General features: G+C 57.5%; 2 protein-coding genes across 2 annotated transcripts in view; one reads left to right on the top strand and one right to left on the bottom strand.

Moving 5' to 3' along the window:
- The window catches only part of ADGRA2 (adhesion G protein-coupled receptor A2), a 32,606-nt gene extending 19,581 nt beyond the window's left edge, over positions 1 to 13,025 (top strand). Inside the window, exons 3-19 of the mRNA XM_065899921.1 lie at positions 2,674 to 2,745; positions 3,006 to 3,077; positions 3,211 to 3,282; positions 3,586 to 3,749; positions 4,147 to 4,360; positions 4,973 to 5,137; positions 5,725 to 5,923; positions 6,396 to 6,545; positions 6,673 to 6,834; positions 7,518 to 7,742; positions 7,926 to 8,142; positions 8,716 to 8,924; positions 9,703 to 9,830; positions 10,107 to 10,230; positions 10,654 to 10,799; positions 11,430 to 11,519; positions 11,753 to 13,025. Coding sequence (XP_065755993.1) covers positions 2,674 to 2,745; positions 3,006 to 3,077; positions 3,211 to 3,282; positions 3,586 to 3,749; positions 4,147 to 4,360; positions 4,973 to 5,137; positions 5,725 to 5,923; positions 6,396 to 6,545; positions 6,673 to 6,834; positions 7,518 to 7,742; positions 7,926 to 8,142; positions 8,716 to 8,924; positions 9,703 to 9,830; positions 10,107 to 10,230; positions 10,654 to 10,799; positions 11,430 to 11,519; positions 11,753 to 13,025 — 3,682 coding nt within the window. The remainder of the gene's footprint in view (positions 1 to 2,673; positions 2,746 to 3,005; positions 3,078 to 3,210; positions 3,283 to 3,585; positions 3,750 to 4,146; positions 4,361 to 4,972; positions 5,138 to 5,724; positions 5,924 to 6,395; positions 6,546 to 6,672; positions 6,835 to 7,517; positions 7,743 to 7,925; positions 8,143 to 8,715; positions 8,925 to 9,702; positions 9,831 to 10,106; positions 10,231 to 10,653; positions 10,800 to 11,429; positions 11,520 to 11,752) is intronic.
- Positions 13,026 to 14,641: 1,616 nt separating this feature from the next.
- On the bottom strand, positions 14,642 to 19,322 carry BRF2 (BRF2 RNA polymerase III transcription initiation factor subunit). The gene is made up of 4 exons (XM_065899917.1): positions 19,073 to 19,322; positions 18,296 to 18,355; positions 16,830 to 17,151; positions 14,642 to 15,998 (listed from the first exon to the last, which is right to left on the bottom strand). Exons 1-4 carry the CDS (start codon positions 19,224 to 19,226, stop codon positions 15,260 to 15,262), a joined length of 1,275 nt encoding a protein of 424 aa, XP_065755989.1. The 5' UTR covers positions 19,227 to 19,322; the 3' UTR covers positions 14,642 to 15,259.
- Between the last annotated feature and the right edge of the window lie 8,318 nt (positions 19,323 to 27,640).

Here is a 27,640-nt window from a genome sequence, read left to right as displayed (position 1 = left end):
GGAATGAAGGAATCCAACGAGCAAGTCCAGAGCAGGAGTTTGTAACCTGGGTTCCACGAGCCCCTGGAATCAGATGCACAATATTGGGGGCAGTGCATTCTTCTAGGGCAGGACTCCATAGCCCTCATCAGATATTCAGAAGGACGTGCTAAGCAAGAAAGGTGCAGAGCCACCAACCTATAGGGGCCTCGCGGGTCCACAGTAACATCCAGGTTCTATGCTAGCGTTTCCTCCTACCACTAGGGAGGGTACAGCCCCAGAGCTGCGTCCCCCACCTTAGGGACCAGGAGGCCTCAGCTGCCCAGGGGCCAGCCCCCATCGGGCTACCAGCTCAGCCAGGAGCCGCCCCTGGCCTGTGCCCCTCCGGAGAGGACCCAAGACTGGTTGGTTCCAGGCCAGCAGGCCATCTCTGAGGGCACTCCTTCTGAGGGCTGCCTTGGTCACCCCGGAAGCCTCTCTGCGGGTGTGAGACAAGAGGTCAGGACCGCTGACACTTGCTGGAAGCTCCCCTTACAGAAGGCCCTGGCTGGCCCGGGCTGCAGGAAACCCAGGGCAGGAAGGGGCTGGGCCCGAGCGGGCTGCCGTGCTCCCATCTGTAGAGCATCAGTGGGGCAGCCGGGCGGGGGGTTCTCGAGGGGGGCCAGGGAGGAAATGAGAATAAACATAGTGAGCGGAGAGGGAAGGGGCGGGGGGCTGCAGCCTGGGCCCCTTGGCAGCCCATGAAGGGAAGTGACACAATGAGGAATGTGTTTCCCTCTGCTCGTCCCCCACACGGGTGGGAGGCGGAGCCCTGAGAATGGCCAGAACCCAAGAGGGGCCGGGGGCACGGGCTGCCGCAGCATCGGAGGACCGGGCTGTGGGGTGGGGGGGCAACCCTGGGCAGGCGGGCGCTCTCCCCGCCGTCTCCAGCCTCCTCTCTGCAGGAGCCTTCTAGGGGCTGCCTTCTCGCACATTCCCTGCCTGCACCAAGCGGCCCTTCCGGGGGCTTCCTCTTCTTTCTCAGCGGGGCGCAGGGTTATGCAGCCCAAGTCCTTGGTATGAGAGGGTGCTGAGGTGTGAGGAGCCCCGGCCAGGGGCAGGGCTGGGCAGGGGATTTGTTGCATTTCTCTCTGTCTCTCTGTCTCTGTTTCTCTGTCTCTGTCTCTGTCTCTCTCTCTGGGTGTTTTTGTCCCCAGCAGGGACTGTCTGTGTGAAAACAGGCCCCCTGCTGGGATGGCACCTCCCCATCCTGGACACCCATTTCCTCTCCCCCCAGAAGGGAGCTGGCTCAGTTAACCCCCTGCTGCCCATAATCCGGAGCTGCCCCTGAGACTCTGGCCTGCAGAGCCAAGAAGGCGGGTCTGGGCCGGGGGGTGGGAGGTGGGGGGTGGCAGGGCCTTGGAGAGCAGGCTGACCCCACAGGCCAACCTAAGTTGATTATTCCAGGAACCCCCCACCCTTGCCCTCTGCCTCATGATCTCCTGGGTGCTTGGGTGGGCCCGAGAGGATGTTGGAACGTAGGGAGCTAGCCAGGAGGCTGCAGCCCTCCCCGCCCCCAGGTGGGCAGTGAGGCCTCCTGGTAAGGTCTCTGTGGGCCGCGAGCCTGTTCTGGTTTGGCTCGGGAAAGACCCAGGTAGGCCTTGGGTAGGTGGGCAAGTGTTGGGTCAGCCTGGTGCCTCTCCCCATGGCTGTGCCTGAGAGGACAGGGTGCTGGGGCAGGCCAGGGGGCCAGCCATCGCCTTGGGCCTCAGTGGTCTCAGAGGGCTGCCGGGTCTGGTGGGGGGCTGGGGCCATGTGGGCACCGGCCGGTCCCCAGTGGGCCGGGACTGTCCCTTCGGCCCGCCCCTGCTGCCCCGGGAGGATGTGACAAAGTGGAGGGAGGGTGGCACTCTGACCGTGTGATGGAGTTTGAGCCACCAGAGCCTGGGACAGAAGCTACTCTGAAAACTTCCCTGCAGTTCGTCCCTCCTGGTGGGTGACCCTTGGCCCTGTGGTGCCTGGGGGCCAACTGCCATCTTCTGTCCAGTCTGTGACCCGAGGTGGCACTTCCCCTGCCACCCTCTCTCTGCACTAGGGGCTCGAGGAGGCCTGGGGGGAGGGCGGCAGGTGACCCCCTCGGCCTCAGCTTCCTCATCTGAGGGCTGAGGGGCGGGGCCAGGTGATGGACAACCCCCCCGGGGCAGCATCCACAGGGTCACTAGCCAGCCCGGGACCTTTCCTCACCTGCCAGGTGGAGCGTCCGCCCGATGGCTCTAAAGTACCTCCCTGCGGCCAGGCTCAAGATGACCTTACCTTTGTGTAGCAGTTGACAAAGGGCGGTTACACCCATTTTCAAACGATTCTACAGCAGCCCTGAGACTGAGAAACTCAGGGCAGCTCGTGGGAACCGGGAACCGAGGCCTCCTGACTCCCGGCTCAGGGCCAGCTCCTCTCCCGTTTCCGCCGCGCCGGCCTCCTCATCCGAGGCCCTCCCCCCAGATCTCTCGGTGTCTGCATTCTCCCTGACCCAGGGAGGCGGAGGGGGACCCGTCTGAGAGGCCAGGTCCTTCATCCGGCCTCCCAGCCGCGCTGAGGCGAGCAGGGACTTAGAGGGAAACCGAGAGCCCGGCACTGGCGGCGGTGAGGCCGCCCGCCCCGGGGAGCCGCGTGGCCCCGGAGCGGGCGAGGTGTGAAGCCCCCGCTTGCTTCCCACAGGGACCTGAGGAACAACGTCATCAGCACAGTGCAGGCGGGCGCCTTCCTGGGTCTGGGGGAGCTGAAGCGCCTGTGAGTGGCCTGTCCTGACCCCACGCCCCAGCCCCCTCGTCCCTGGAGGCGGTCCCGTGGGTGCTGCCACCCTCCCACTCACCCTCCCTCACTGCCTCTCCTCCCCGCACGCAACAGGCTGGGGGCAGACATTTCATGCCCCAGCACCGTGTCTTTCTCCGCTCCCGCCCACAAGCCCCGCCCACACGCGTGTGTCCCTCACAAGCGGATCCGTGCGCTACCACGTGGCCGACTTGCTGAGGTCGTGTGTGTCTCTCCAGAGATCTCTCCAACAACCGGATTGGCTGTCTCACCTCTGAGACCTTCCAAGGCCTCCCCAGGCTTCTCCGGCTGTGAGTGAGGGGCGGGGAGGGGGGCAGAGGGAAGGCTCCCCAAAGCCTCACGGGTCCCCACATTCTCGTCACTCACCACCCACCCCCTGTGGCCCAGGGGGAGCCTAAGATCCCCTCTCCCTGTTCCCTGCAGAAACATATCTGGAAACATCTTCTCCAGTGTGCCACCGGGGGTCTTTGATGAGCTGCCAGCCCTTAAGGTTGTGTGAGTATCCTTCCCCAGCCCCAGCAGTCAGGCCCTGCTTCCTCCCACTTCCCAGGAGGGAGACGCATAAGCACCGTGCCCACGTGGCCAGCCTTCTGAGGAGGTGGGACAGACGATGGCTGAAGCTCCACCACATGCGCCTCCCCGTGCTTGCCGTGGCGGCCATGGTGGCAGCAGGGCACACATGCACAATTTTGCCCTCCCGGCCCTCTCCAGCCTCAGTCTCTCCCTGGGGCTCCATCCCCACCCCGGGGAGCCCGCGTTCCCTCTGCTCTACCCAGTGGCCCCTCCACCGCCCTGCAGGGACTTGGGCACTGAGTTCCTGACGTGTGACTGCCGCCTGCGCTGGCTGCTGTCCTGGGCCCGGAATCGCTCCGTGCAGCTGTCGGAGCGCACGCTCTGTGCCTACCCCAGCACTCTGCACGCCCAGACCCTGGGCGGCCTCCAGGAGGCCCAGCTGCGCTGCGGTGAGCAAACCCGCACCCTCAGGCTCCCTCCTGAGGGGCCCCTGCTGGCTCAAGGCTCCCTGTGCACTGGGCTTGGTCTCCAGGGCGTCCTCTCCCTCAGATCCCACTGGGGGCTGGTTCTCCATCTGCTTTTGTAAACTTCCTTTGGGGCCGCTGCCTTGTTTATGTTTTCCATCTGGTCCCACCTCTTGGGGTGACAAGTGTGCGGTGGAAAGAAGCATCTTTATTTGTTCGAAACCCGCCTGCTCCTCTCCTGCGCTCTTATCTCCGGAGACTCTCCAGCCCCCCTTCTCCTTCCGAGCTGGGGCGGGCTCCAGACCAGACAGAGGGGCCTGGCTCTGCCCCCACCGGACCCTCACCCGTCGCTCAGCCTCACTGCCAGTGTCCCCTCCCACAGAGGGGGCCCTGGAGCTGCACACACATCACCTCATCCCATCCCTCCGCCAAGTGGTCTTCCAGGGCGACCGGCTGCCCTTCCAGTGCTCGGCCAGCTACCTGGGCAATGACACCCACGTCCGCTGGTACCACAACCGGGCCCCTGTGGAGGGCGACGAGCAGGCGGGCATCCTCCTGGGCGACAGCCTCATCCACGACTGCACCTTCATCACCAGGTACAGGCCCTGCGGCCCCTTCTGGGCCCATGGCGCGGGCGGGGGTGACCACAGTACCCTCATGCACCCCACAAAGGAGATGGCCTGATCTGGGGATACGTGCGGGTGTGTTGACACACATCCAGGACTAAGTCAGAAATGGTCTGGATGAGGGACAGATTGAACGCCTGATAGAAGAAAACGATTATTTCTGACGTTTCTTCAGTGCTTGTACAATGATATAGCGGCTCTCACCTGTATTATTGGACTTGATCTCTCCAGTAGATTTGCAAGAGAGGTAATATTATCTCTGTGATAAAAGATGGGGAAACTGGGGAATTCCCTGGCGGTCCGGGGGTTAGGACTCAGCGCTTTCACTACCAGGGCCGGGGTTCATGCTGGTCGAGGAACTAAGATCCTGCAAGCCGCACGGCACAGCCAAATAAAAGAAAGACACTAACGGAAGGCCAATCAGAGTTAAAGAAGTGTGTACGTGTTTCCCTGGCTCAGTTAAAGAAATGAGCCTGAAGCTGATGCCCTGCGTGCCCCAGGGTGGCCCCCCGGGCGCTTGGGGAGGGTGGCTGGCCGCTGGGAGCGCCTCCAGCCAGCCCTCGCCTGCCCGCCCGCCCACAGTGAGCTGACCCTGTCTCACATCGGCGTGTGGGCCTCAGGCGAATGGGAGTGCTCCGTGTCTACGGTCCAGGGAAACGCCAGCAAGAAGGTGGAGATCGTGGTGCTGGAGACCTCGGCCTCCTACTGCCCCGCAGAGCGAGTCGCCAACAACCGCGGGGACTTCAGGTTCGAGACCCAGGCCCCGGCCCACACCCCGCTCCTGCCCCTGGGACCACCGGTGACCGGTCCCCCACCCACTCCAAGCTGGAGAAGACACTGCCTTTTGTCATTCAGCTCCAGGTCCCGCTGGCATATTTACAGAGACCGTATCCTTTTGTATAAAATCACCCTCCGAATGTGCTGTGCAGAACAAAAAGGGTTTTTTTTCCTTTTTCTTCCTTACATGCGTAGCTGACAAAGCTCTCCCACTACGGATGCCACACTTCATATCCCAGTGGCCTCTCACTTAGGCAGGGGAGGAGTTATTCTCCCCATCGTACAGCCGAGAAGACTAAGGCCCAGAAAGCATAAGTGACTTGAACTCAGGACTTCAAGTCCAGCCTCGCAGCACCAGTGACAGCACTGTCCCAACAAACACAGCTTTAGAAAGGAGGTGGAGCTTGGGAAGCCCTTGAAGTCCCGTCCAAACACACACCCTCCTCTGGGCCCGTCCGCAGCTCCCAAGGAGTCTGGCCTCACAGTTCTCAGGGCAGGGGAGGGGCTCTCGACCTGAGGAGCCTAGGTCATCGGCAACTTCCCGCCTCTGCCCCCAGGTGGCCTCGAACTCTGGCTGGCATCACAGCCTACCAGTCCTGCCTGCAGTACCCCTTCACCTCGGTGCCCCTGAGCGGGGGTGCCCCTGGCACCCGAGCCTCCCGCCGGTGTGACCGAGCTGGCCGCTGGGAGCCGGGGGACTACTCCCACTGTCTGTACACCAACGACATCACCAGGGTGCTCTACACCTTCGTGCTGGTGAGGCCAGGAGAGGGGAGGGGTGCGGGAAAGGGGGAGGGGAGAAGCCTGCTGGCCTCATGGGCTGTGCTGCCTCTTGGGATGCATGGTGAGGGGCCGTGGTCACCGTGTCTCATGCTCTTCTCCTCTAGCTTTCCCTTTCCCAGGGGACTCAGAACCCCAGGGCCACACTTGGGACATGTGGGCCACCCCCAAGGTCCCCAGTACAGCAAGGACAGCCTTAAGCAGAAAGCAGGGACAGCGTGAGGTCAGCCCGTTGTCCTCAAGCAGTGGCATAACCAGTGGACGGCCCCGAGTTGGGAAGGGCTCACTCCTTGCCTTCGCCTCCTGTCTGGATCAGACCCCGCTGTGGGCTAGACCCTGTTCCCTAGGCCCCGTTGCTCTGAGCATCAGCACAGGGGACGGGCCCCCGCGCTGTTCTGGGGGAGAAGGAGCCAGATTAGACGGTGCCCTTTCCTCCCCACACCCCCAGATGCCCATCAATGCCTCCAACGCACTGACCCTGGCCCACCAGCTTCGAGTATACACGGCCGAGGCCGCCAGCTTCTCCGACATGATGGACGTTGTCTACGTGGCTCAGATGATCCAGAAGTTTCTGGGTTACGTCGACCAGATCAAAGAGGTGAGATTCGATCGGGCCCCTGGGGCCCCTGGAAATCACCTGCCCCCACCTGCTGAAGCCGGTCTCGCCCCAGCCTCTGGGTCCCCAGCCCCCCTCCTGCCCTCAGTGACTCCGCCCCCGCCTCCAGCTGGTGGAGGTGATGGTGGATATGGCCAGCAACCTGATGCTGGTGGACGAGCACCTGCTGTGGCTGGCCCAGCGCGAGGACAAGGCCTGCAGCGGCATCGTGGGCGCCCTGGAGCGCATTGGGGGGGCCGCCCTGAGCGCCCACGCCCAGCACATCTCTGTGGTACGGTGGGCCGGCTGGGAGGGTGCCCTGCCCAGGGAGGGACAGGGAGGGACTCAGAGGTGACGGGGGCCAGCCCTTGTCATCCAGGAGCAAGTCCTCCGAGTGTGCACCAGCCGTGCGCCCAGTTAGCGAGAACACCGAACGTGACTAGGGTTCCGTTTGTGTGGCATCAAATTCCAACTTGTCGGGAGCAGGGCAGAGGAGAGGGAGGCCGGCGACATCGGAGAAGTTACACAGGGCTTCGTGCGGGGACCGAGCTGAAGGGCTAGCCGGATGGAAGCACGTGGGGGGTGGGGTGGGGAAGGGGTGACGGAGACTTCTGTTCCCTGAGAAGAGGGGGAGTTTCCAGCGGTGGGTGGCGAACCAGCTAACAAGCAGTGCACAGCATCTCCTCTGCGTGAGACTGTGCTGGGTGCCGGGGGAGATCCGAGGGGGGCAAGGACCCTGCTCCCCGGCATAGCCGGGGCAGCAGGACTGGGACGTGGCAAGAGCTGGGCCAGCTCCAGGACGGGGTGTGAGCGAGCGGGAGGAGGGGCCGAAGAGCAGGGGTTCAGGGGACTCCATGGCAGACACGAGGCTGCCAGGCCCTGAGTGATGAGCAAGGACGGCGGGTTGGCCTGAGCAGGTCTGCGGTCTCCAGCAGGAGAAGGCCAGGAGAGGGGTGACAAGGTCCCTGTCCCTAGAACTCGAGGAACGTGGCCTTGGAGGCCTACCTCATCAAGCCGCACAGCTACGTGGGCCTGACCTGCACGGCCTTCCAGAGGAGGGAGGCCGGTGCGCCGGGCACCCGGCCCTTGGGTCCCGGCCAGAACCCGTCCCTGGAGCCGGAGCCCCTGGCCGACCAGCAGCTCCGCTTCCGCTGTACCACGGGGAGGCCCAACGTTTCTCTGTCGTCCTTCCACATCAAGGTGGGCGCCGGGGGAGGGAGGATGCTGAGAGGGCAGGTACGGGGTGCAGGCGCCTGGTCAGGTGGATGGTGTGAGGGGATGCAGGACTCAGACAGGGGGTGAGGGGATGGAGGAGGAGGGGCTGGAGGACAGCGGAGCCCCAGGGACCCCGGGTGTCTCTGAGGAACTCCTGTTTCCCCCCAGAACAGCGTGGCCCTGGCCTCCATCCAGCTGCCGCCCAGTCTATTCTCGTCCCTCCCGGCTGCCCTGGCCCCCCCGGCCCCCCCAGACTGCACCCTGCAGCTGCTTGTCTTCCGAAACGGCCGTCTCTTCCGCAGCCACGGCAACACCTCCCGCCCTGGAGCCGCTGGGCTTGGCAAGAGGCGCGGCGTGGCCACCCCCGTCATCTCTGCGGGAACCAGTAAGGGCCTGCACCCCGCCCGCCCTACCATGCCGCCCGGGAGCCCTCCCCTGCGCCACCCCCCCGCGCCCTGCTGGAGGTGGCCGGGGGCGGTGGCCCTGCACCATTTCCTCGGGCGGTGCGGGGCAGGGATGTCCCGTGAAGGAATGAACTGGTGGGGAAAAGGCTCAAGAGACCCTGGGTTTCACAGCCCAGATACATCAGATTTCCAAAGGGCTATAACATGAACCCTCCACCCACCTGGGCCTCCTTCCGTCCCCCTTCGTCACCTGGTGCCAACTTCCCCCTCAGGGTGCCCTCCTGAATCCTCCCTTCATCCGGGCTTCCACTCCCTCCACGTCACCTTCCACCTTCTCGTCCTGGACCGCAGAGTCCTCCCTTCCTGGGCATGTCGCCACGACTCATTTGGCACTTAGGTGGGCCACCACCTCCAGGTGCCTTTATTTTGATTCATCCTTGTGTCTCCCAGTTAGGCTGAGGCCCTGGGGGGCAGGCCCGCACTTGGCATCTAACTCTATTCCCCAAGCCCAGCGCACGCCCTGACTGAGCCTGAGTGGACCCCCTCCCCTGTAGGTGGCTGCAGCGTGGGAAACCTGACTGAGCCGGTGGCCGTTTCGCTGCGGCATTGGGCTGAGGGGGCCGAGCCCGTGGCCGCTTGGTGGAGCCAGGAGGGGCCGGGGGGGCCCGGGGGCTGGAGCTCTGAGGGCTGCCAGCTCCGCTCCAGCCAGCCCCACGTCAGCTCCCTGCAGTGCCAGCACCTGGGCAACGTGGCCGTGCTCATGGTGAGGGTAGCGGGCACGGGGGTGGAGGGCAGGGGAACGCAGAAGGGGCGCCGGTGGGGGGGACCAGGGGCACTCTGAGCGCCTGGGGCCACAGAAATCCTGAAAAAACAGAGGCCTTATCGGGCCTCGTAACGGTCAGGACTCGCAGGGAAATAAATGGCCCTCTGGTCTCCCCCATACCTCTTCATCTTTCAGAAGACAGGCAGGTCCTCAGGCCCTCTATCAGGTCATCCCCATAATAGCAGCCCCAGAGCAAAAAAAAAAAAAAAGAGAGGTCCTGCCTCTACTCCCATACTGAGAGAGATGGATCAGAGACCACCCAGCCTGGTCTCCACATCCTGCACTTTCTGACACCCAGATCGTTAAAGTGAAAAAAAATCTGGGAACGCTTCTCCTTCCCAGTCACCCTCCTCGCTCACCCCTGCCCAGCGCCCGTGCCCGCACCACACTTCACAGCCTGCTTTTCCAGATCCTGAGCAGGCGTGCGGCTGTATGATAGACAGAACCTGCCCCTCTTCCCTCCTCTCTGATTCTCAGGCTGGGAACCTGGAAAGTTCCCAGAAAGGCAGATCATTAACGCCACCCAGGCCGACTTTCTAAGAGAGGGTGTCACGGTGCCTACATCTTTGCTACCCAGATGGACCAAAGGCCAAAGCTGGGGCCCAAAGCTGACTGGGCTTGGGAAGAGGAAAATTGGCCTGGGGGACCGGCCAGGACTCCACAGGGCGGCCTCTCAGCTCCCGGCTTCCCCTTACTCACTTCTCTCTGCTCTTTCCAGGAGCTGCGCGCCTTCCCCAGGGAGGTGGAGGGCTCAGGGGCAGGCCTGCACCCTGTCGTGTACCCCTGCACGGCCCTGCTGCTGCTCTGCCTCTTCTCCACCATCATCACCTACATCCTCCACCACAGGTGAGAGCTCCTGCGGGAAGGGAGGGCATGCTGGGTGTTACTAAGTACTGGCAAGGCGAAAGTGGGTGTTCCTTTCCCAGGCTCTTGCCTAGCCTTTCCTTCAAAGGTTCTGCAACTGGAAAATGCGTTTGGGGGTTAAGGTGTCCATCCCATTCACGCCCACGCGTGCATACAGATGTCTGCCTTCTCCTCGTTGACTCTCCCAGTGGCCTTGAGACCCCCGTGGGCCTGACTTGGGTCGGGTGGCCCATTTGTTAAAGACTGTTTCTGGGGCAGCTCCGTCCGCGTGTCCCGGAAGGGCTGGCACATGCTGCTGAACCTGTGCTTCCACATGGCCATGACCTCCGCCGTCTTCGCGGGAGGCATCACACTCACCAACTACCAGATGGTCTGCCAGGCGGTAAGCAGGAGAAGGGCTGGGGTGGGGGGTCTCCAGGATCGGAGACAGCAGCCTGGGGTACAGGAGGGAGGCGCACGGGAGGAAGGGGGCTCTGCTCTTCGTGTCCAGCCTTGTGGGCGAGGTGGGCATGAGAGTAGGGGAGGTAAGAAGCAGAGCAACTAAGAGACAGGACAAAGTGGAGAGTGGGATCCTGCGATGGAAGAGAGGTCGGGGACGAGCCAGGCAGCGATGACAGGGTCATGGAGAGTCCCTGGCACGGGGGAGAACCCTGGGCTGGAAGTAGAGAGGGTACTGGCAGGGACAGAACCCTGGGGAGGTTCTGGGTGGAGCTGGAGGCTGGGCACAAGGGAGGCACGGGAGAGCACTGCGGGGCTGAGGCTCTGGGACGGCCAGTCCCCCAGCCTCAGTGCCTTGACCCTATAGGTGGGCATCACCCTGCACTACTCTTCACTGTCCACACTGCTCTGGATGGGGGTGAAGGCCCGTGTCCTCCACAAGGAGCTTACCTGGAGGGCACCACCTCCACAAGAAGGGGATGCTGCCCTGCCTGCCCCCCGACCCATGCTCCGGTATGTCAGCTCTGCAGGGGGGAAGGGCTCAGGTGTCGGGGGAGGACACCAAAAGCTGTTCTCCCAGGGTGGATGCTGTCCCAGGGGTCCAAGGTCCTGGGAGATCACACTCCCAAGACAGAAGAGGTGGGGAGTTCCCCGGGGGCCCAGTGGTGAGGACTCAGTGCTTCCACTGCAGTGGGCCCGGGGTTCAATCCCTGGTCAGGGAACTAAGATCCCTCAGCCAAAAAAAATAAAAGGCAGAAGAGGCAAGGCCCTGGGTGGCACTAGGTTGCCCAGTGCCATGGAGGGGGTGCATCCTTGGGGTTTTCAGGCATGACAAGGCCAGGAAGGGAGCGACCTCAAAGAGCATTGGGCAGGGATCCTGGGAACCCAAGTGGCACCCCTGGCTTCTGCACTGTTTAGGGTGACAGAAAGCAATTCTGGCCACTGTCCCTTAGAACAGTCTTGGCTAAATCCCTTAGGGACCTACTGACCTGCCCTGGAGAGGCAATGCATCCCTGGCAAACAAACTCTGACATAATTTCTAGGGGAAAGAGGATAGGACAGAGACCCCAAGGTCAGGGTTCTGAGCACCTGGCCCCCTCCTTGTTCCCCAACTCTCTGACCCCCAAACCCATTCCTCTCCAGGTTCTATTTGATCGCGGGAGGGATCCCACTCATTATCTGTGGCATCACAGCCGCTGTCAACATCCACAACTACCGGGACCACAGCCCCTAGTGAGTGCACGGCCCGCCTGCCCCAACCTCCCCGCCCTGCCCCGGATGCCTCGCCCTGCCCCATGCCTCCTACTCCAAAGCGGCGGCACCAAACACCCGCCCAGCCCGTCACCCAGCCCCAAGCCCTGCATGCTGACTGAGCCGCTTCCGCCTCTCCACTCACCATACCCTCCCTTCCCGCCCACCCAGCCTCCGCGCCCCACCTCACGCGTGCCGCCTGTGTCTCCCCTCAGCTGCTGGCTAGTGTGGCGCCCAAGCCTAGGAGCCTTCTACATCCCCGTGGCTTTGATTCTGCTCATCACCTGGATCTATTTCCTGTGCGCGGCGCTGCGCTTACGGGGTCCTCTGGCACAGAGCCCAAAGGGGGGCACCAGCAGGGTCTCCCTGGAGCCAGGGGAGGAGCTGAGGAGTTCCACCAGGCTCAGGAGCAGCGGCCCCCTCCTGAGTGACTCGGGTTCCCTTCTGGCCGCTGGGAGCGCAGGGGTGGTGACGCCTGGGCCCCCGGAGGAGGGTGACGGTCTCTATTCTCCAGGAGCCCAGCTGGGGGCGCTGGTGACCACGCATTTCCTCTACCTGGCCATGTGGGCCTGCGGGGCTCTGAGTGTGTCCCAGCGCTGGCTGCCCCGGGTGGTGTGCAGCTGTCTGTACGGAGTGGCGGCCTCCGCCCTGGGCCTCTTCGTCTTCACCCATCACTGTGCCAGGCGCAGGGACGTCAGGGCCTCCTGGCGCGCGTGCCGTCCCCCCGCCTCGGCCTCCCGAGCCTCCCCGCGGGCCGCGCCCGCCGCCCCAGAGGACGGGTCCCCGGCGTTCGCAGAGGGGCCCGCGTCCCTCAAGTCGTCCCCGAGCGGCAGCAGCGGCCCCGCCCCGCCCCCGGGCCCCTGCAAGCTCACCAACCTGCAGCTGGCGCAGAGCCAGGCGTGCGAGGCGGGGGTGGCGGCCCGCGGGGAGGCGGAGCCCGAGACGCCGGGCCCCCGGGGGAGCCTCGGCCCGCGCCACCCGAACAACTCGCACCACGGCCGCCGGGGCCACAAGAGCCGGGCCAAGGGGCATCGCGCGGGCGAGGCCGGCGGCAGGAACCGGCTCAGGGCGCCGCGCGGGGGCGCGGCCGGGGCGGCCGAGTTGCCGTCGGGCGAGAGTGGCAGCCCGCACAACAGCCCGTCCGACAGCTACCCGGGCAGCAGCCGCAACAGCCCGGGCGCCGGCCCCCGGCTCGAGGGCGAGAGCACGCTCACGCCGTCGGAGGGCAGCGACACGAGCGCCGCGCCGCTCCCCGAGGCCGGCCGGCCAGGCCAGCGCCGCAGCGCCGGCCGCGACCACCTCAAGGGCGGCGGGGGCGGCGCGCTGGAGAAGGAGAGCCAGCGCCGCTCGTACCCGCTCAACGCTGCCAGCCTGAACGGCGCCCCCAAGGGTGGCAAGTACGACGACGTCACCTTGAGCGGCGCCGAGGCGGCCGGCGGCGGCGGCTGCATGAAGACGGGGCTCTGGAAGAGCGAGACCACCGTCTAGGCTGGGGGCGGGCGCCGCTTCAGGACGGGAGGGCCGCGCGCGCAGGAGACCCCGCTTCTCGGGGGCCCTCAGAGACGTCGATCGGTACGTCCCCAGGATTGAGGTAGAGGTGCCTCGCTGCGCCCGGGCTCGCCAGCTTTAGTCCCGGAGGCTGGGGAAAGGACAGGCACAGGCCCGCCAACGCGAAGAGGGCCATCCCTCTGGGGTAGCGACAGACAATCCCCGAACCGCAGACGGGATACGTTTCCGTCCCAGCGCAGGCTGGTTTCGGCAGCCCCTGCCGTCCAGGCTCGGGGGAAAGGTCCTGTGGGGCTGCGGAGTGAGCAAGGGCGGCAGGGACAGCACAGCTCAGGCGGGCTTCTCCTAAGGTACTCCCCGCACCCCCCGCCCCGCTCACGGGCGGCCATCAGCCTTACCCGGAACACACGGGCGATGGGGGCCTGAGTAAGGTGTTCTCGCCTCACTGCCCTCCTCTTAGTCACCCACCCGTGCCCAGATCCTAGGGCCTCTCCCCCACCCAGTTCTGGCTAACTAGGGAGCCAGCCTAGCAGATGAGCCAGGTGACCAGGACCAGTGGGAGGAAACAAGGTGCTGCTTTTCGGATCAACTATGCAAAAGGAGAAGGTGGGGCAGGGTGAAAGGCAGCTGCAGGGATCAACCAGCCCTCTGGGAGGGGGGCAGGTGGAAAGGTGCACCATCAGGGCTGGAGGCCATTACCACAGGACTGGGACACACACCACACGGCAGGGCTCAGAGGTGGCACTTCAGGACAAAGCCCAGGCCCTACACCTAAGAAGCTGCCTGACAGATGCCTGGAGATGATGTGAGGGAAGCAGAGTTAGTGCTAAGATCTGGAGCTGAAGTTAGTCCTGCCTTAAACCTAATCCTATAAAAAAACAAAAACAACAAAACGCTCTGAAGAGGGGCGCCACCGCCAGGCTGCAGGTGGTGCTGGAGAAGCACTTACTGTCCAATCACAGGCCCATATCCCCAGTCTCGGCCCTCCACACCGAGGGACTGACAAAGCGCACTCCCCCTGCCACGTGAGGCCATAGAGGAGAACCGTTCCAATGATCTGATCTCCAGCTCCATATTAGGGAGAAACCTCCAAAACATCAAACCAGGTTCCTGCCTCCCGTAAGCCCAAGCCAAGTCCCCAGGGTAGTGGGGCCGGGGGAGGCCTGCAGCTCACCTGGGGTCCGCACCTTCACTGCTTTTAAACACCAGCACGCATACTTCTCCCAACCTAAAAAGCAACCACCAGCCTTTGGTTACAGGATGCAGTGCGAGTGGAGGGAACCCTGGGCCTCATGAAAAGCCACAGGGAAACCCGGCCCCGTCTCCGTATCACCCCAGCCTGATCACCAAGGCAAGAGAAGACAGAGGGGAAGGGAGAAAACCCACACGCCTTGGGATGCATCCTGTTATTTATGCTTTTGCCGCACAGACAATATAGACAGAAAAAAAAAAAGGCCAAAAAAAAAAAGCTTCGTATTATTCTTCCACTTATGCTGGCTGCTGTTTACATACCCCGCCAATGCCTTAGCACTGGAGAGCTTTTTGCAATACGCTGGGGAAAGGGGAGGGAGGGGATGAAAAGTGCCAAAGAAAACATGTTTTTAAAAGCTCGGGTTTTATACAATAGAATGTTTTCTAGCAGATGCCTCTTGTTTTAATATATTAAAATTTTGCAAAGCCCTTTGAGCTATGAGCTTACTCCAGCCCCGGTCCTTTTGTTAGGAGGGAGAGGATCTCTGACACTGTACACACGAACCCACTAAGGCCTGTGAATGGACGCAGGGCCAAGGGCTGCCCAGTTCCATCCTCTGAGGGCTGATACCATCCGGAATGCGCACTGCTCCACACCAACAGGGAGGCCCCGCCAGCCCTGCAGCTGCGGTGTATCCAACCTGAAGCGAGAGCAGGAGAGCACCTGGCACTTTCCCAACAGTCCAAGAGAAAGCCAGCCCACAGAACAGGAGTATGTGCGACCACTGTCTGGGACCGAGGGATGGGGCTTTCCAACCCAGGCGTCCCCGTGTTCCTTCTGACTTCGACTCTGGGACCTGGGGTCCAATAACTGCAGAGCCCCTCTTGGGTTCCTTAAATGAGAAGGGAGATACCTAAAGACTTGTATACACTGATTTCTCTGGCTACATCGGGCCTGTTAGCAAGCCGCCGTCAGGTGGGGTTAAGCGCCCGCGCCCCCCCACCCCGCAGACCCCGGCTGTGCATCAGGGAGGGTTAGGGACACTCGTGGCAGCCTGTCTAGCGGCCTGGGCTCTCTGGAAGTCCCTAACTTCCTGAGGGGAACGCAAATACTGCTCGATCTCACTATCAGAAATGTCCTCATCTCCAGTGACCGTGCAGACAGGGGGTGTGGGACAGATCCGCTTTGGGGGCTTCAACATGCAGGGTGGGAGGAGGAGGGTGGGGCTCGCTGGCCGCTTCCCTGCGGGCAAATCAACGGAGCCATCGCCCCGGTCCTCTTTTCCCCATCCTTGCCCCTGGCCCGGCCCCTGCAGCCCCTTCTCCCGGGCGTCCAGTGCGTCTGGCTCTGCTGTTCCGTCTCGAAGGGCCTTGCGGACCAACATGTGGCGGTGCTGGAGAAGGTCGCCGACGTGCGCGACCACAGACCGCTTGTCAAGCTTCAGGACCTGCAACCAGGCCAGCTGCCCGGCCAGCCGCAGCAGCACAGCCAGCAGCTCCTGCAGGCGGGAGGAAGCGGGGTAGGGCAGGTCCACGCTCGCCAATTTACAAAATCGGGCAAGGGAACACGTCAGCCGATCTGAAGGCCGCAGCGACTGCCAAGCCAGGAAAGTGGCAGCGGTGATGACAGGCAAGGGATGCCGCCCGGTCACCAGCCACGTCTCATCTGCCAGCTCCACCAACTGCAGCGTTCGCGATAGCATCTTCTCCTTGTCTTCCACGTACTTGGCTGGCACAGACGGGGAGGCTTCAAACAGTTTGAAGCTGAAATAACCAAAATGAGGGTCTGATCTCAATACCTCTGGAGGACCGCTCTTTCAAAGCGCAGAAGATGGGCAAGCTATGCTATCCTCCCGGGAACACTCAAGCCTGCTGGGCAGCAAGTTTATCCAGGTACCGAGAGAAGACAGGGTGAGTCTCCCGCTGAAGAGGTAAAGGGCAGGAGAATGCAGACGGGAGCTAACATTTCTTGACGATGCCCCTCCCCCCACCCCATCAGCCACCATTCTGAGGGCTTCACAAAAGTTCTCCTTTAATCTACTACTCCACAGCCTGTCACGTGCATTCACAGACACAAAACTTTCCCACAGTCATCCAGCTTGGACGTCACCAAGCTTCACACCCAAGACTGTTTCACACCAATAGTCTTTGCTTTCTACCATATTTGTCAGAAAAAAAGAACACAGCTACTCATTTAAAAAAAATCAAAAAAACTGGCTTCTAACTCCAGCTCCCTCAGTTGCTAATATCCTTTCAGCTCTAATCACACATGATCCTGTCGAGGCAGGGCTGTTCCATCTAGCCAAGTAGGCCACACACAACATGAGTGGTGGAACCCAGGAGCCCCGTGTCAAGGCTAACACCTTCCGTCCTACATCATTAGGTTGCTCTAAGGGCAAAGGGATTTGAAAATTGTAACATTCCAGAAATGTAAAACAGGATTAACCTGATTAGTGAGTGCTAGGCACAGGAAAGGGAGAAGACTTTTTTCTCCCACATCCTTGTAGATGGGCTTTGGTCAAAAACAGCCAGCCAGAGGTAAAAGGATTCAGGTCTAAACCCATCCCATCCGCATGTCTCCCACTAGGCAGGTACCTGCTACAGTAGGTCTTCACCAGGTCCACCAAGCACAGAGATGGCACATCCAGCCCCAGGAGCTTCACCATCTGCAGGTAGGTGCCAGAAAACACATCCAAATCTGCATACAGCAGGGTGCAGATGGTTCCCATGGTCAGGGGCCAGTTGCGCTGCCGGCAGGTGATTAAGACACAGCACCCGACCAACACCTCCTTCTTCTGCAGCCTGGCAGCACGGATGCCAGAGTGCTGGTATGCCTGTTGGTAGTAGGCAACTGCCGTGTCCTCAAATGTTGGTGGCAGCTGCAGAACTCGACAGAGGTCTCTCACTCGGCAGAGACCTAAGAAACCCACAGCAGGAGTTAGAGGGGCCCCAACAGCACCTTAAAAGGATCATACACCACGATCAAGTGGGATTTACCCCAGGGATGCAAGGATTTTTCAATATCTGCAAATCAATCGGTGTGATACACCACATCAACAAATTGAAAAATAAAAACCGTACGATCATCTCAATAGATGCAGAAAAAGCTTTTGATAAAATTCAACATCCATTTATGAGAAAAACTCTCCAGAAAGTGGGCATAGAGAGAACATACGTCAACATAATAAAGGCCATATATGACAAACCCACAGCTAACATCATACTCAATGGTGGAAAGCTGAAAACAAGACAAGGATGTCCACTCTCGCCATTTTTCCTCAACATAGTTTTGGAAGTCCTAGCCATGGCAATCAGAGACAAAAAAGAAATAAAAGGAATCTAAATTGGAAAGAAAGAAGTAAAACTGTCACTGTTTGCAGATGACACGATACTGTACATAGAGGGGTCAAAGAAGCCACCATGCAGCTCCTAGCAATTTCTGTTCAACTCGCCTCAGATACCAGAAGCACAAATAATGGACCTCTCTACAATGACAAGAGTGACACTTGGTGAGGTCATTCAAAAGGCACAAAGACATTTATGAAAGGAAGTCACACTTCAGTGCCCCATCTTCTGGAGGCTGGTTTGATTTGTGGCCAAGCCCAAGTTTGAGGTGGGTTCCTTGAGTCTACCTCAGACATACCCCCCAAGCAAACGTAAACCTTCCACCTAACTGCCACCTGTCTTAGAACCATCTCCATCCTTTATTTCTAATCACCATTCTCTTCTTTTCTACCTTACCCAATAATGCTGAAAACAGGAAAGACAAGCAGATGGGCTAGACAGGGGTCCCCAACCCCCGGACCAACCACTACCGGTCCTCAGCCTGTTAGGAACCGGGTGGCACAGCAGGAAGTGAGCGGCAGGGGAGCCAGCGAAGCTCCATCTGCCACTCCCAATCGCTCGCATTACTACCTAAACCATCTCCCCCCAACCCAGTCCGGGGAAAAACTGTCTTCCACGAAACTGGTCCCTGGTGCCAAAAAGGTTGGGGACCACTGGGCTAGACCATCAGGAGAATTTTCTTTAAAGCCACTGTGTCATAAAAGGTTGATACTCACCTCGTTGCTGGCTGCGACTAACTTGTTCGTTTTTCCCTGTGCTTCGGGAATATGTTACTTCTGTAAGATAATGAACAAATAGCTTGTTTAGCCTCTATTCACCAAATCCCTGCCCTCCCACCACACAAAACCGGGGAGCAGAATCCCAGTCATCGTGCACCCGCTCCTCGTCTCACAGAAGGTGCCCATCTGTGCAAGTTAAAGGTCCACCTGGTTTTCCATGACCACAAGCAATACCAAACACACAGAGACTAAAGAGGACTAGGACTGCCCTAAAGCAACTCCAAGTGTTCCAAATTTCCAGCTGTCCCTCCTGTACATCCAGTTCAGGCAATTCTCCTGCCTGCAGATTCTGAGAGCTGCATTGCGTAGGGACTTGGAAAGCAAAGTAAAGAAAAAAAAAAAAAAAGATGCTTTTGCCAATTAGTGCTCAAAACTACTTCGGGATAACAGTATTTTCTGTATTCGTAAAGAATTGATCTATCAATACAATTCTTCGACCATGCCCAGACTAGGTAAACTGAGTGGAACTTTGTTTCTGTTTCATTTATTCAACATCTGTTAATACCTACTACATATACCAGATATGGTGCTAGAAAAACACAGATAAATGGCAGTCCCTGACCTTCTGCAGCTCGCTCATCCACTTTAGGCTGTTTTCTCTCATATTTAAGGGTGCACGTGACAGGGAGACGGCAGGAGATAAGAAGACTCTGACGTCAATCCCTCCACAGCCCCAGGCTGTACCCACGGCCCCGGAAAAGCCCGCAGAGGTACCTCGGAGGTTGCCCTCGTCAGTGAAGGTGGTAGTAAGGACTCCCTCGGTGACCACACAGCCGCAGTCGGAGCACACCAGCTGGTTCTGCGAATAGTGCGAGTCTTCCACGAGCTCAGTGGAGCCGCAATCGGGACACCGGCCTCCGCCCGGCATCTCACAACCCGTCCAAAGCCGAGGAAGCTTTCCAACACCCGCCCCTCACGTCGACAGCAGCAACTGTGCGGAAACAGGAAGTAGGAGCGGAGCCTTGTAAGGTCTGCACCTTTCCCTTCCGGCCAGCGTAACAGCTGTACTATAGGTATTTCCTCCGCGGCTGCGCGGCACTTCCGGTCCGTTCCTCTTTGGCTCGGGTAGAAACGTGATCTATGAGAGGAGGTTCCTGTTCTGGACTGTGTCTTCGACTTCCCCGCAATCTGTAGTTACTTTGAGGTGGGCCCGACTGAGGATTGCATTTGAGTGAGCGTTCTACCTGCATGGACACGGATAACAGACAAGATATTGTTGCCATCCGCAAACAACTCTTCTTTCTAAAGCGCTAGGGGAATCGCAGATTCTCCTTTTCTCTTTGGTGACGGATGTTGATTTTGGCCATAGTACAAAATCTGTGTCTAAAAGGGAGAGTACTGTATCAAGAGAGCAGGAAATCGTGCTCTTTCCAGAGTGGCTTCCCCTCAAGCAAGTTGTTTCCTCTATTTGCAGTCTATTTTCCTCCACTGTAGAATGAAGGAGTTGAATTAAAATCCAGAGTGGCAACCTCGGATGCTTTCAGAGGCTAGGCAAGGAATGTCTAAGGGAGTTGGAGAGAAAGAATATGCGGTGGTGAGACTCTTGGCAATCTGAAGGGTTCAAGCAGATTCGGATGTTTTTAAACCTGACCTTTAAGATGCTCCAAGATTCTAGCTCCAAAGTTCCTAGCATGGGATAGTATAGATAAAAGAATCTTGAGCAAAAGAGTGCCTCTAGCAAGCTTACACATGAGAGATTTTGTATGTCATGTTTGAATATAAATTAAACATGACGAAAGAGAGTGTGCTTTCTCATAAGTAAATCCTAATTGCACTCATCAAGAATACAGGTTTTGGGAATTCCCCGGTGGTCCAGTGGTTAGGACTCCATGCTTTCACTGCCGAGGGCCTGGGTTCAATCCCTGGTTGGGGAAGTAAGATTCCACAAGCTGCATGGTGTGGCAAAACAAAACAAAACAAAAGGTTTTAACACTTGAAAGTTTTAGAATCAGTTGTGTCTGAAAAATAAGAAAATTGAGTTAAATGACAAAGAAACAAAGGCCAGTCCCTTCTGACTCCAAGACAACAGATGGAAGTCATCATAGCCAGTACTGAAATTAGGTGAGGAATTTCTGCTTCTCAGTCTGGTGGTGGAGAATTTCAGGCAGGTCCGGCATTAGCAGATCTTGGGAGCTGTTGTGGGCTCAATTTCAACTGTGCACAGGGACTTGGGGGTGAACGGTGAGCACTTCCCACTGAGAACAGAAAATGACTGGACAGCTCCTGCCCAGACTGAATTGAGGAAAAAGGGTGTCTTGTCAGCCCCTTAACAGATAGGGATGCTCCCTTGAGGATTAAGACACAGGTCACAGCTGTCTTCTTTAGAAGACCAATAAAGTATGCATCCTAGAGATGAAAAGTTTTCAACAGAAAAACGGTACTTATTAGTATGAAGAGATGAGGCAACATAATGACCATGTACCCAGTGCGTCCTCAAACAGAGGATCTGAGCCTCAAAAATAAAGGGCTCTGATCAGGCAGAGCTATAGTTTCTTTTGAACCAGTGGTCAGGTACAGAGGACTCTATGCCTTAAGAGACTGTGAGTTCTCTGGACCACAGTGCAGAACAAGAGCATCTCTGACCAAAATAAGATTGCCTCTTGTCTGTAATCCACGCAGCAGCCTTCTCTGCTTCAAATGCCATTTCCCTCTAATATAAATTGGGGGAGAGATGCTGTACCTTTCAAGAATTGTCCGTTCAGCCCCTCTGGCTCACAAGTCCCTCCGCTCTGCTCACGGCTACTCCAAACCCTCCCCTCCCTTCCTACTGCACAACAGAACTTCTGGCACCCTGGACCTCAGTGAACTGTCAGGATTCCAGGTATTAGCTGACCAGTGAACACAGAGCAGCTAGACTTCCATTTTTTCATTTTCCACATCAGCATCACATGAGATGGTTAATGGGCTATACTGAAGGGTTGAAGAACTGAATGTGATTATAATATAAATGAAAACATATTAGTGAGATGGGAACTTTCATAAGATTCCCCTCACAGTCAAGAGGAAAGCATTAAAAACCAATCAAACCAAACAAAAACACCTTCAAAAGGTGTCAGCGCCTTCTTTCCCACACTCTCCTCAAGCCTCTCTCCTCAATAGCCACATCTAAGGGTCCCATCCGGTCCCCCAGAGACTGCTTTCTCAGAGCAAGAGAACCGCTCTCCTAGAGAAATCTCAACCGCTACCACAGGGCTTGGTCCCACTGGAGGGATCCACCCCCTCCCCCAACCAAGTGATGCAATAATCTCTAACAGTCCATTCCCCAAGGTGTGAATTACTCACTTTAGCCCCACGCCATGCGAGGGCTTGAGTGGGCTTTGGTGCCCCAAGTTCCCTCTTTCCTAGACTTCCCCACTACTGTAAGGTATGACAGGATTTATTTCTGGTTGTCCAGCAGATCAATACTGGGGACACACTTGTGTGCTCATGTGTGCACACACAGCTCTCAGAGACATCTGTTAGTTTCAGACAGTGCAGTCGACATCCTTACTGGGGACGGGAAACAGGTCCCTAAAAGCAACATAACTGGCACTGGGAGTAGGTGTTTTTTGTTTTTAATTACTTTATTTTTTGGCTGCGTTGGGTCTTCGTTGCTGCGCGCGGGCTTTCTCTAGTTGTGGCGAGCGGGGGCCACTCTTCGTTGCGGTGTGTGGGCTTCTCACTGCGGTGGCTTCTCTTGTTGCAAAGCACGGGTTCTAGGCGCGCAGGCTTCAGTAGTTGTGGCTCACGGGCTCAGTAGTTGTGGCTCGTGGGCTGTAGAGCACAGGCTCAGTAGTTGTGGCGCGTGGGCTTAGTTGCTCCGCGGCATGTGGGATCTTCCCGGACCAGGGCTCAAACCCGTGTCCCCTGCGTTGTCAGGTGGATTCTTAACCACTGCGCCACCAGGGAAGGCCAGGAGTAGGTTTCTTTTTTTTTTTAAGTTTTTATTTTATATTGGAGTAGAGTTGATTAACAATGTTGTGATAGTTTCAGGTGTACAGCAAAGTGATTCAGTTATACATATACATGTGTCTCTTTGGGAGTAGTTCTTTACATTACCATACAGAACAGCATCAGACTCCTCTCATCCCCAATTTTGCACAGATCTTGAACTGCACTGCACTTTTTTAAAGTGGGATTTTACTACAGAGTCATCTACCTATGACAGAACCCCTGGAATTCTGCTTTCCCCAACACTACTCACAGTAAAGTGGAAGAGCAGCTTTATGATTCTCCTACCAGCAACTCTAGGGGTGGAGGGGTGATTCTCTTCCAGCCACAGGTATGTGATAGTGTAAGAGAGCCTCGCCCTCAGACACAGACAGGCTAGGAGGTGGGCAGGACCCAGGCCAGAAGATGGCGCGCTCCACTAAGACATGCAAGTCTGGGGTTCACGTTCTCAGGAAGAAATCTGTTTATTTAGGAAATTTATTTGCCTTCCTCTGGGAAATCAGGACAGATACATCAGCCTTGGTGCCTTTCCTGCTGCTACAGACTCTACCAAGAGTTACCATCATTCAGTGATAGTGATGATCTGTTCTTTTTGGGGTTTTTTTAAGGGATATTTATTTATTTATTTTTGGCTGCATTGGATCTTCGGCGCTGCGCGTGGGCTTTCTCTATTTGCGGTGAGAGGGGGCTACTCTTCGTTGCGGTGCGCAGGCTTCTCACTGCGGTGGCTTCTCTTGTTGCGGAGCACAGGCTCTAGGTGCACGGGCTTCAGTAGTTGTGGCTCACGGGCTCAGTAGTTGTGGCTCGCTGGCTCTAGAGCGCAGGCTCAGTAGTTGTGGCGCACGGGCTTAGTTGCTCCGCGGCATGTGGGATCTTCCCAGACCAGGGCTCGAACCCGTGTCTCCTGCATTGGCAGGCAGATTCTTAACCACTGCACCACCAGGGAAGCCCATGATGATCTGTTTAACAGCTATTCCTCCAACCTCTCTCCCCTACTCCTCCCTGAGCCTGTGAAGCTGGAGCCATGCTCCTTGTCTGTAAGGCTGGAGCCCACATGGTTCCTGGCACATAGGCTTTTGGAATGCTGAGTGCCCAGGATGGGCTGGATTAGAGCAGAAAGCTACTGGGGAGGGACGGCCATTGGAAAGGATGCCTCAGACGTGGTCCAGATGTGAAATACTGACCTTAAGGCCAGAGCTCTTTCTAGAGAAGAGGCCAGAGAGGAGGGCACTGAGGGCCTGAAGGAAGCCCCAGGCCAGCCGTCCCTTGGTGACATGTGCGAATGTGTTAGGGATCTACCTGTCTTTGTTACAAGTCTCCCTGGGAATGACCTGGCTTTCTCATCCCCGTGTCCTGGGAGTGCCTGCTACGCTCCGGAAAGGCTGTCCAGCTCTGGTGGACACCCGTCCTGGGAGGGCCGGTCAGAAGCAACACAGACGGGATTCCTCAGAGATGGGATCATTTCTAATCTGGAGCGAGCAACCAGTGGGAGTTGGGCTGCCCTCAGGGCCTCCCCCTGGGCTCCTTCCAGCTCAGATGACTCTAACCCAGTTTCACTCTGAGCCCAGAGGACGCCCTTCTCCTCGTCACAATGAGTCTTGGAGCCTTTCTGACTGGGTCCCCATCACCTCAGCTCTTCAGTAGACAATGATTCTTCTCTGGCACACAAGGGTGACAACAGCCTCAGTACAGGGCACGGCCAGTACTTCCTAAACCCTTGTGCCAAGTCCCTGCCCTCATTCATATTCACTTTCCCCTTTCCTGTTGTTTATTGTGTGACCCCAATACACGTTCCCTCCCCTGGGCTGAGGATCGCTGTGTTCGGTTTCCTGATCTCCCAGGAACGAAGGCACATGGTAACTCGGAGAAGGAGGTCACAGGCCTAGAACACAAACACAGTCGCCTCAGAGGGACCTTCCCTCCTCGGAGCCATGGCTCATCAGGCCTCGTCTTGAGGCCCTCCGTTTTCCCTGCCCATCCTCCAGGATGTCAAGTCATTCAGAATATTATCTCCTCCGCCCCCAAGGCTAGAGGAGACTGGGGCCTCCTAGTCTGGGGGCCTAGACTGGGGGCCGGCAAACTTTTCCTGTGAAGGGCCAGAGAGCAAATATTTAGATTTGGTGGGCGAGAAGGTCTTTGTTTTAAGCACTCAGGTCTGCCGTTGCAACGTGGAAACAGCCGTAGACAATTACCTAAATGAGCACTGCTGTATTCCAATAAAGTTGTGTAGACAATGAAATTTGAATCTCATGTAATTTCCATGTGTCATGAAATATTATTTTGATTCTTTAACTGTAAAAATCTCCAGTGTTCAGTGAGGTGTTGTTGACTGTGGTCATCATTCCGGCCACTTGTTCATCCCACATTTTTTAAAAAAAAGGAAAAATCATCGTGTTTTTTTTTGTTTGTTTTGGCCGTACCGCACATGGCTTGTGGGAGGCTTGTGAGGTCTTAGTTCCCTGACCAGGGATTGAACCCGGTGCCGCAGCAGTGAAAGCGCAGAGTCCTAACTCCTGGACTGCCAGGGAACTCCCAGGAAAAATTCCTTGGCTTGAGGGTTACATGAACAAAAGCGAAGCCATAGTTTGTTGACGCTTGTTCTAGAACCCCAGGTCGCACAGGTGAGGAGTGCAAATCCTTTCTTTACCTGCTGTGGGACCCCAGGCAAACTTAAGTTCTGATGCCTCTGAAAGTCTCCATTTCCTCATCTGCGTAATGGAGATATTATCTACCTTGAGAATTGGAAATAGTACTCAGCAGCGCTTAGTGAATGAGCAGGAACTCAATAAACAGGCCTTCCTTTTGCGACCAAGTTTCAGCCTGAAGTGAGCAGTTGATAAAGCAAGAATGAAGCAGCTTTCTCACAGCTCTGAGGGCTTGTCAGTGTCACCAGGGTGACTATTTCCAGGGCTTGGGATACAGGTGTGTAAGGGTCAAACGTCGAAAGGCTAAATGAGGACATCCTCCCTCAGGAGATTCTGTGGCTTTGGGATCCGCTGGTCCCACAGAGTTCAGCTAAGCCAGCTTTGAACTTAAATGGGAAGTGATCGCACCTGCCTCCCCAGGAGGGGAAGCCTGCAGAAGCCAAAAGATGACACCCCCAAAGAGAAGGCCAGGGCACGGGCTCCATCGGCTTCGAGATGGGGTCCAAGGGCTAGGGGAGCGCGTGCTGCCAGCGCTTTGGCCATGGTCACGGTGGTAACTGTACCCTGTAAATGACACTTTCCATGGGGAGGTGGGCAGGGTGCCCCCTCCAAAAGCAAGGGAAATGAATCTTGGGGGAGAGTTGGGGGTCATTTGTGTAAACATTCCTTCCTTAGAGACTCTCCTTGGAGGGCTTTCTATTTGTTTGAAGCAAACCTGGGAGGCTGTTGTGTCAAGAGAAGCCGCTTTTGTATCACTGTACGTGGTGGCCCTGCCGTCCACATCTGGCTGGGTAACCAGGCCCCTCACCCAAACCAGGGAGGCCTTCAGGTAGCTCCCCCCAGCCCACCCAGGGGCTTCACGGGTGCTGCCTGCCTCTGTGCCTCTACAGTGTGACTTTCATCTCTAAGAAAGAGCATCTCCTCCCTTTTGAGAGGTTGGGACCCTTGGTTGAGGCAGGCCGACCTCTCACCTCATCAGGAAAGAGTGGGAGATTGGTAGAACGAGCTCAGGAGGAGAGGCCTTTACAGCCAGAATTCCCTCGACTCAGAAATGAATGAACTCAGGTGATGGAACCAGGAACCTAGATCTGCTACTGATCTGGGCATTCCTGAACCCAGTGTGAATTCAACTCATGCTCCAAAGGTCAAGATGTCACTCTCTGGGAAATCAGTGGGGCAGGGGTGAGGAGGCAGGGGCTGGCATGGGGGAGGGAATCAATAAAGTGTCTTTGTTCATGTGATTAGCTGAAGGCGACCACTGCCAAGGAAAAGGTGGCAGCCTGTAGCACTAGGGTCAGGAAATTCAAATGATCTTCATCTGGTAAACACCATAGTCCCTTCCAGGCCAAAATATGGGGTATGTCATAGGGAAGGGTCAGAGATGTCCCAACCTCTGGAGGAGAAAAGGCATTGGGATCCCTGGGCATCAGACAGCGTGGCAGCAGCAGGAACCCAGGCAAGAGACCCCTCATGGGGTGAGAGACGCCGGTCACGCCCCCAAGAAAGGTTTTCCAAGAAGACAGAAGAAATTCTTATTGCACCCGTACGACACCACAGACACAAATCTTTGAAAGGTAGTGCCATTTTATTTAGTGTTGTAGGAAATTTTAGGTTACTTCTTAAAAATAAAAGCAAAGAAGTTCAAAATTCCCGAAGTAACAAAGCAGGAAATAAGAATTCTGTAATCCAGAGATGCTGGGTGAACTTTCAAGTCAGAGGGAGGAAGAGGTCAAGTTAGCAGCTCACATGATAGATACTGAGAAACCACAGGGTTGAGGCTGGTGTGGAGGTTAAGCTCTCCACTCACCTAAGGCAACAGATCCTTCAGCCTTGAGGGACCATTAGTTAGCAGTTCTAAAAAAGAAGGGGCACAGGGAGGGGAGACCGTGCCTAATTTAACACCAGGTTGCCTCTGGCCTTCAATCCGGCAGGTGGCTGAGTGTCGTGGACTCTCCTCCCTCTGTGCCCTTCCGCGCCCCCACTGTTAGCAGAGCTGGGAACCACACACGTATCCCACTCACCCACGCACGCACCCTCCACTCAGGGTCAACGCCGTTCGTGTGGCAAAGGACAGACCTTCCTGCCCCTCCATTCTGTTACCCGGGGAGGCCGACACACAGGAAATGAAAGGGGTGGGCAGGACATCTGTCAAAGTCCAAGGACTGAGATGATATGAAACACCCGGGCAAAGGGTTGACATTTTTTTCCGGACGCTGACCTCCCACTGAAGTTCATCGCAAGGTGTTTGGTATTTCATCGGATGCTTCCCTGAAGTACTGACTGGTCTTCTGGGGGGTCAGCCGGGCAAGGCCAAGAAAGAGCTGCTCCTGCTTCTGCAGAGCACGGCCTCCTCCTAGGGCCCGTCAGTTTGGTGAGCACTTTCAGCAGCTAGAGGCTAATTCAGGCTCTCCTGGTACAGACGGCTGGGTGTAAGCCCTCAGACCCACGCCGGCTGCAGGAGCTCCAGCCCTCCGGTCCACCTGCCCCTGCCAACAGCTCAGAGCAGGCTCCAGCTTTCCTAGCTGAGTTCTCCCTCACAGCAGAGTCCTCAAGGACAGGTGTTAACCGGTGACCTTGAGAGGTGCAGGCATGCTACCTGTGGAATTTTTTTCCCAGCAGTGGTAGAAACCAGACACCCTTGAAGTAGATTGTCCTTCATTCTCCAGAGTTCTCGAGTGGCATACAGAGCAGAGGAATTTGCTCCTCC

The sequence above is a fragment of the Phocoena phocoena genome, chromosome 21, assembly GCF_963924675.1.
Source record: "Phocoena phocoena chromosome 21, mPhoPho1.1, whole genome shotgun sequence".
In the NCBI taxonomy this organism is placed as follows: Eukaryota; Metazoa; Chordata; class Mammalia; order Artiodactyla; family Phocoenidae; genus Phocoena; species Phocoena phocoena.
This window is presented reverse-complemented; position numbering and strand designations above follow the sequence as displayed.

Excerpts from the sequence above, each read along its gene's own strand:
- BRF2 (XM_065899917.1), bottom strand. The coding sequence starts at position 19,226 with ATGCCGGGCGGAGGCCGGTGTCCCGATTGCGGCTCCACTGAGCTCGTG. Across the intron at positions 18,356-19,072 it reads TGACGAGGGCAACCTCCGAG|AAGTAACATATTCCCGAAGC; the intron begins GTACCTCTGCGG and ends ATTATCTTACAG. Across the intron at positions 17,152-18,295 it reads TAGTCGCAGCCAGCAACGAG|GTCTCTGCCGAGTGAGAGAC; the intron begins GTGAGTATCAAC and ends TGGGTTTCTTAG.